This window comes from Buceros rhinoceros, unplaced genomic scaffold (genome assembly GCF_000710305.1).
Source record: "Buceros rhinoceros silvestris isolate BGI_N320 unplaced genomic scaffold, ASM71030v1 scaffold31638, whole genome shotgun sequence".
In the NCBI taxonomy this organism is placed as follows: Eukaryota; Metazoa; Chordata; class Aves; order Bucerotiformes; family Bucerotidae; genus Buceros; species Buceros rhinoceros.
Window position 1 is genome coordinate 23411 of NW_010427936.1, and position 8111 is coordinate 31521.

The following is an 8111-nucleotide window of genomic DNA, read 5'->3' on the forward strand; positions in this document are numbered from 1 at the left end:
CCCCCCGCTCCCGGCCTGACTCGCCAGTCAGGCTCCCACTCCCCCCAGTGCTCCCTTCTTTCCTGGTGATGTCATCTGTGGTGAGAAGGCAGTTTTATTGCTGCCTTGTTTGTTTTATCCGTGTTTTCTGCTTGGTGTCTTGAAAGTGCTCTCAAGAGTGCATGAAATTGAACGCTGAGATGTCGGCGTAGTCCTCCGAGTTCCATTTCTCTCTTGGATTTGGATTTCCTGGTTTGCTCTAATGAAAGTAAAAGTGGTTTCCTTTAGGTAGGATTTATGCATATCTTTTTTTGCAGTCAGGCCGACTTTTTTCTTTCCTTTTTTGCTTTCTCCTTCTCATCTCTTTCTCCCTTTCTCCAGGTTTTCCCCTAGCTCCCTCGTTCTGGTGCGGTATGTAATCCAGTGTATATGGGAGAAAGTGGCCATTGCTGAGTCAAACCAGCTAAAGCTGACAAAGGCACCCAGAAAGGTTCCATTTGGTGTCACAGCTCTTGGCCCGCGTTCCTGCCGCTCCCATCTGAACAGGCTTTCACTGCATTTCAGGTCATTGTCCTACCAACCGTAACTCATCCAGCCGCAGCTCACGCAGAGTATTTTGGCTGGAAGTCCCTTCACTCCAGGAAGCTCAGCCATCTCCCACCCACCCTTCCATCACCTTTACTGGCTTCTGAACCTGTTGTACATATCACTGAAATGTTGGCCTCGTGGCTAGGCAAGCTCTTTGTGGATCCCACTCCATCCTGAGTGGTCCTTAACTCCTCCTCTTCCTCAGCTGCTCCCTTGTCACCGCTCAGCCTCTCCTTGTCTCAGCTACCTCATCAGTGGTCACACATTCCCGTGCTTCCTCTCACTCCACTTCAGCCAGGATTCTTCTGCCTCCTGCCCAGAACTTCTCTGTCCTCTATCCCGGGATCACCTGCCTGCCCGCAGCTCGCCACTGCTGTCCCTCTGAGCCCGGGTGAGGGTAGTGGGTGCTGCAGGAGAAATCAAAGCTCCTTGCTTTCCAAGACTCTGTTTTGAGCTTGAGAGGAGGATTTGAGCAGTGAGTTCTACACTCGGCAGTTGACCACGGTGACTGATTTCAGTGTCATCCCTGGAGAAGGGGAAGCCAGGCATTTTCTGAGATAATTTTAAATCTGAAATGCTGAGAGTAAGCCTGTGCACGCTGCAGAAGGCAGACAAGTGCCTAATTTTGGAGGTCTGAGCTTACCGCGTGCCTCTGCCCCTTGTACCTTTTCTGCTTCCTCAGAGCCTGATACACCTTCTCTCCATCCTGGCTGGATTCAGCGCCCCTGCTCCACGCTGTGCAGCCAGCTTCTGAGAGTGAGGGCAAACATCAGCGACAGGCTCGGACCAGTGTGCTAGTGCTGAAAGACATGTTTTATGTATCAGATGTTGTTCTTCCTGTGGGTTTTTATGACAAGTCTCGCCTTGTGCTTGTAGATGTCAGCCATAGAAACAATGACAGAGAAACTGGAGAGTTTCGCAGCCATGAAGGCAGACACTGGCACTTCCCTGCAGCCCCTTCCACACCACCCGTTCAACTTCCGATCTCCACCACCCACGCTCTCCGATCCCATCCTGCGCAAGGGCAAGGAGCGGTACACCTGCAGGTAAGGGCCTGGGCACCCCAGAAGCGACACTGTGCCCCCAGCTTGTTGGGGCAGCGCTGGAGACTGCCAGCATGCGACAGAGCCACTTCACACCGACATCTGTACCGTCTCGAAGGGCTGGGAGGGGAAGAAGGCAGAATTAGAACAGAGCATTCTGATGACTAACTCACTCTGAAATAGCTTGTTTTGTCTGGTAGAAAATCAGCATCTTCTATTTTCTTTGTAATTTTTAATAACCTCAAGAGCAGATCTGGAGAGTCTCAAGCAAACAGAATTCTCCAAGCCAAGTCTCTTGTGTGTGGTAGCAAATGCCGCAGTTTGTGAGTGTGGTCTCAGCCATGTCCCATCTCAGCTATGCGAAATTATGGCATTTAAAAAATGGCTTTCAGTAAACAACCTTTTCAAACAGAATTTCTGTATCCATTTCAGCTCCAAAGGCTCACATCGGAGCTGATCACTGGGGATAAAAGCCTGTATCTCCTTACGCAGTTTTACCTGCAGCTACCGGAGGTTCTTGTGGTGGCTCTCACTGCGTTTTTCTGGGGTGCAGGAAGCAGGGATATACTTTTTTGGATGTATTGCTTGTGTTCAACTTTGCCACAAAAACTATGGACTCAAATTTCAGAAATTTGAGGTTTCTACCTACGATAGGGCAGCGACTAAACACTTCATCTTAATGCAGCTAGTTATCCAGTGCGGTTGCTGAGGGATGGGTTTGAACATGCAGCAGGTTCTTCCAGAGCACAACACCGCTCAGCAGAGGAGCTCATTGCTGTGGGAGCTTGTGGAGGTCCAAAGCTTCCGTGCATCCAAAAAGCTTTTAGAAAAATAGATGGAAGAAACTCAGCAAAAGAGTATCGAAGTGGTCTGTAAGCGATGCGGTGTGGCAGGACCTTCGTGGACTCATGGCTACTTTGTCTTTCCCCATCTAGGTACTGTGGTAAGATCTTCCCACGCTCGGCAAACCTGACGAGGCACCTGCGGACACACACTGGAGAACAGCCCTACAGGTGATGTTGGCCCCCAGACACAGCCCCTTTCCCAGCACACCCCCCATTCACCGCTCTGTTACTTTCCCTCCTTTCTAGAAAGCCGAGCCAGCACAGTCCCGCGGTCCTGTAGCGTTACATGCAGTGATTCATGGGGTTGTATATTATGTGTGCCCGCCAAAATAATCAGGCTTGGCAGCCTGAAGATAGACACTTAACTTACATTTCGCTGTATGCTGGCAAACGAGTGCTCCGATTTGCAGTGTTAACCATTCATCTCAAGGACTGCTGAAGGTGCTGAATGCCTCTGAAATTCGGGCTGGTTTGAAGGGCTTGCCACTAAGCTAACTGCTGCACCTAGATGGATTTATTTTTTTTTCCTTTTCCTAATATACATCAGAAGTGCCTGGAGTAGTGGATCAAAAATCAAGAAGGGCAAGCTCTGTATGCTCGGAAGTCGAAGTTCGGGAGTGTCCTCCCTTCAGTCACAGCGAGTGGTCAGTGGGGAATTCACACCCTGGTTCAGGGGCTCGGTGGGTCTTTAAGGCAGGTGCCTGAGCCCCCGTTCGCTGCTGGCTGTGGACAGGGTGGTCTGAGCTCTGTTCTTCAGTGTGTGCTGTGGCTGTGCCAAAGGGCACATCACCCCAAACTGCTTGTGTCCTCCCCTGACAGCACCCTGCGCCCTGGCAGAGCCATCCAGCCCGAGCACACACCGGCACTGGGCCCCCTGCCTGTGCGAGGGGTTCAAGTATGATAAAACCCAGGAGAAAATACACGCCAGAGTGCATGTGTGTGTGTGTGTGTGTGTGTGTGTGTGTGTGTGTGTGTGTGTGTGTATAGGTGTATGAAGGGGTATTTCTCATGGCAGATCAAGGGGGAGTTGTTGCCCCCAGAATTTTCTCGTAGTGCTTTGCAGTGAGTTTCAAAAAAGTTGGGCAAAAAAGATGCTTTGGTTGGTTTCTTGTTAGTACAAGTACGTGTAAGAGCAGAAGCGAGTGACCGATGAACAGAGAGCTCGCTGAAACGGAGCGTTGTGTTTTCCATAGCGTGCATGTTCTGTGCGTTGTCGAACAATGGGAACAATTCAAACCGTTTCATTTTTGGTAGCTAATATTGTGGTATTTCCGTACACAGGGGCGAGTTCACAACAAAGCTAACGCAATGGTTATTACAGAAAGAGAAGCAGAAATTTATGAGCAGCAAAAGGCCGAGTGGGCAAACACATCCAGTTTTAATGCTGAGTTTAACTTGAGGAGCTGCTCTCCCACCCTGTCATCCCTGGTACACACGGAGTCCGAATGCTCTGGACTCGTACAGAGTTCTGAGTGGAGACATTAGGTAAATCACAAATACTCCCCCTTTCCAAAGCAGACAGGTATTTTGGAACCATTCCCTGTTCTGCTGTTTTCGGTTGCGTTATTTGATACGCCTCGACTGAATGCTGCGTGTTCCCTGCGCACCCCTGGCTGGCTGCAGCGCGGCTCCCGATTGTTCAGAGATCGTTAGTTCGGTTTTCTTCCAAAAAAGGAGAGCCGCCACTTAACAAAGGTTAGGAAAATAGAGATTTATTTGATCTGGTCTTCTCCCAGAGAACAGCCTGTGTGGGTTTTTTTGTAAGAGAGGTTTGACTTCTGGACAATGTTGCATTATAATCGCACTCCTGAGAGTTAGTGCTTCGTTTACAGAAGAGCTTAATTATCATTGATTTTCTTTTGCTCTCAGAGAACCGAGATTTCCAACTTTTGCAGCAATAACTGTTCTGAAAGCTTGTTTTTTAAGTGCCGGCTTTATGCAGGTAAAAGGAGGTTGCTGACTTTCCAGTGCTTTACTGATTTCTTTCTTAGGACTTTTGTTTTGGTTGTTGAAATGTTTTTCTTCTGACTCTGTCAGTGTTAAATATTCAAGTACAAATTAGAATGTTCTTAAACCTGACGTAAACTGACCAAAGGTCCAAGTGTAGATCAGGACACAGGCAGGCCAGAAAATAAGGAGCTTTGACTTTGATTCCTGGTTGTCATTGATAAATGTTGTGGGTTTTACCAAGTCACTTAAGCTTCCTCGGTGTCTATTTAAGTTGTATAAAATAGGAATTAATAGCACACGTGCAATAAGGAGGTGAATTAATTCTTTTTGTAAAGGGAAAGTGCTACATCTGTTTTGAAGAGTAAGAAATATCCGGTAATGCACTTCGCTTCCTAAAAAATCAGCTGATTTGGAGAGACTCAAAGTCACATTCGATATAGCTGCAGTGACATGCTGCTTTTCACTCTTGCACAGCCGATCTCAGATTTGGTAGTGTGTATTTCAACGCCCAGCGGTAAAAATGACGGTCAAATTTAACCCTTCCTTTCAGAGAAATGCAAAGTAAGTTTGGCTTGTAAAACTGCGTCAAGAAAAAAAAAAAACCTGGAAATCCAGCTGTGAAAAACGGGGCTTTGTTGTTCTGAGCTCCGCAAGCAGAACCCAGGAGAGGCAGTTTCTAGTGAAGCTCCTTACACGCGGAGCCCACGAACAGAAGCCTGTGCCGAAATTGTAGGCTTGCTGCTCAGTTTTGTTTCCATCCTCTGCAATCGCAGAATCACATGAACTACATAAAACCTGGAGTGGGAACGACTAAAAGCTGTTTGATGCAGCAAGACTTTATTGTCTTTCCTCAAACGCCCGTTCTCTCCAGGACACCCTCTAATTGATTCTTGAATTACACGCGGTGCTGAAGCACCGCCTGCGATTCCTCCTGTACAGATGTGCTTCCTGACGGCTGTTTTGAATCTGTTTTTCTTTCATTTCCTTCGAGGCCCCTGTGTCCTGTTATCTGCATTAAGCTCAAGCTAACAAGTGAAGCTGACGACTACCGTGTCGTTGAAGCTTGCACATAGTTCAATCAAAATCTCTGCTTTCTTGGTTTCTGATTTTTTTCAGACAGAGCCTAAGCTCATCCCTGGTACGAATGCACTTGTGATTAAGGAGTTTCCTGGAGGAGGAGTAGCTGCCCGTGGGTTTTTGTTACAGCTCACACTGATCATCCAATAAGTGTATAATTTGCAAGTGCTGTCGTGCTGTTGAAACCTTCCAAAGCACGGTACCCGCTGCTGCCCAGTCACACGCGGCTGTTACTGAGCTGCCGGAGTCACGCAGTGGTTCGCCCCGGTGCTCGTTCTTACGCTGCTGGCCTTTGCTGTCTGTTTTTCCCCTTCCAGTTGTACGATAGGAGGTATCCGAGCCCCTCAAGCTCTGTGTTCCCCAGGGCTCCCGGGTTCCAGCTTTGGCTCCTTCTTAGCCATCATTCACTCCCCCTTTATATTTTTTTAGCCCATTGGTGTGTTACTTTAAACTGATAAGGAAGAAACTTTACTAGAATTTTGTCAGTGTGTTTACAAAGCAAATACCGCGGCTTCTGAGTTTTATTCTCCTGCCTCTGCATTCACTCTTCCCCGAATTTAAGCTAGTTCCTTTGTCTGGGTCATTTATTTAGATTAAATCCAGCAGAGATCCAAGTACTGACCCCTCTGGGACCACAAACAGCGCGGTGCGTCTCCTTATCCCTCTGCTTTCAGACATCAGCTAGGGCTCCTCTCCAACGCCCCTCTGTTTTCTATTTTTTTAACAAGCTCTTTATCCTTGCTCCGTACCCAAACCTGGATCCACATAGCTCATGGTTAGAGCGAGGGCCTGTCAAAGGGAGCTTTTCAAAGGCTTCCTGAACATCTAAATAAATTGACGTGCAGGAGGCCAGGCTGTTCTTGCCTGGCGCACGCAAACGCTCCCTTTGAAGTCACGGGAGCTGCTCGGGTGAGTGATGTAGGCGAGACCCAGCCGGGTACCCAGAGCAGCGTACGCCTGGCCACGCTCTGCAGCCCCGGTGCCCCCGAACCCAAGTAAAGGAGAGATTGGCTTAGAGGGGCACGGGGCTGGTGGGGACAGGCAGGGAGGGAAGACCTCAAGCACTGCAGAGACGACGTGAGGGCTGCTGATAGAGTGCCCAGAGAACTAATCTGGGCAGAACTGTTTGTGAATGTCCACTGGAATATTGGGGTATCGGCAGGTCTTGACATTCCGTTTTTTCTGAAGTGCTGAGCCGCAGAAGCGGCCGAAGCCTGGCAGCTCCGGCAAGCAGCTGCGCTGGTCGCTAGCCGACACTAGGAGAGTACGAGCTGGGAACCTGTGCGTGTTTAACGAACTCCCCATGTGTAAACTGTGCTTGTTCGTGCTGATGTTCAAATTACGTCTTGTTCTCTTCAGTTGTTCAATTCGTGGTTTTTGAAAAAATGAAAAACTTCTGCAGTCTGAGAAAACTGTGGTTTAGAAAGAAATTTTGCTCTTTTCCTGGGTTAATCATAATAGAGGTTCATTATTTGAAAAATCTTTATTCTTTTTGGTGATTTAACAGGAGGAAATTCGGAGGTGGACATGGAATCCATAAACATTCAACGAGAGAGAGGGTTTCGTAAATGTATCTCTGCGATTTCCAAAAATAATACCAATTTATTTTTGGAGCCCAAATAAATATCACAGCTGTAGCACATCTGGAAACTGTGTGTGTGTTTCACAGCGTAGCTCACACCTCTGTCCTGCGTTTGAACCTGTTGTGTTTGTAGGAACAGCACTGTGCCCTTAGTGTCAAGGCAAAGCCAGTGTCGTACGTGAATGACGCAGGCACAGGAGAAGTTCTGACGGCATCCCTGGACTGGGCACCAGCCCCTCCAGGCTGAGTCAAAGAGGAGCTGAGCTCAGTGGGACAAGCTTTGCCCTCCGTTAGAGGTTCCTCGGTTAGAGGAACATGGAGCAGTTCTGTCAAGGCCAGTGGCTCTGTTCCAGCATCACCAGGGTTTAAGAACAGGTTGTGTTTTGTTCCGTGAGTGCCCAGGGTTTGCGGAGGGCTTTAGCGGAGAAAGGATTCTGCTTCTCGTGGGTTTTGGAAGTAGAGCCGTGAGGAAAGCGGCTTTGTTGAGGTACAAGTGACGTGTTTAAAGGGAGATCTAATGAGGGATCAGGCGGATTCAAAGAGGAGTTAGATTTTCTGTACCTTCAGAACCGCTCCGTGGTGGCTCAAAGCTGCCCTCTTCAGTCCACCGGCTGCCTCCTGGCTCCGCGCTGGAGCAGGAGCGGGCTGGGCACCAGCCCCACGGCTCAGCGGAGCCTTGCTTTGATTTGGAGGGGATCTGAATCCAGAGAGGGGGTGGCCACCTTGAACAAGGTTCCAGCACCTCTACCATGGGTCCTGCAAAGCTTTGTTTCAAAGAGGGAACATTTCTTCACTCAGCAGTTTCCCTAAACATTCTGGCTTGGCCCCTTACATTCCACATTTTTCATCATGAACCAGATATTCACTGCCTAGGAGTAAATCTTATCCTGTTTGGAAACAACGGTGTGTTTCTTGGGAGCTATTGTACTGTAATAATAACCATAATTACCGCCAAAGGCAGGCTGTGCTGCCTTGTCTGGAGTACCACAAGGAAGTTTGCAAATAAATCTGGAGTTTTCTGTGTGTGCAGATAACTCTGTCGTGTAG

The 8111-nt window shown here is 48.5% G+C and overlaps 1 protein-coding gene across 1 annotated transcript in view; it reads left to right on the forward strand.

The window, feature by feature from the left end:
* PRDM16 (PR domain containing 16) overlaps positions 1-8111 on the forward strand; it is a 35996-nt gene that overhangs the window by 21944 nt on the left and 5941 nt on the right. Inside the window, exons 7-8 of the mRNA XM_010142108.1 lie at positions 1444-1613; positions 2546-2623. Coding sequence (XP_010140410.1) covers positions 1444-1613; positions 2546-2623 — 248 coding nt within the window. The remainder of the gene's footprint in view (positions 1-1443; positions 1614-2545; positions 2624-8111) is intronic.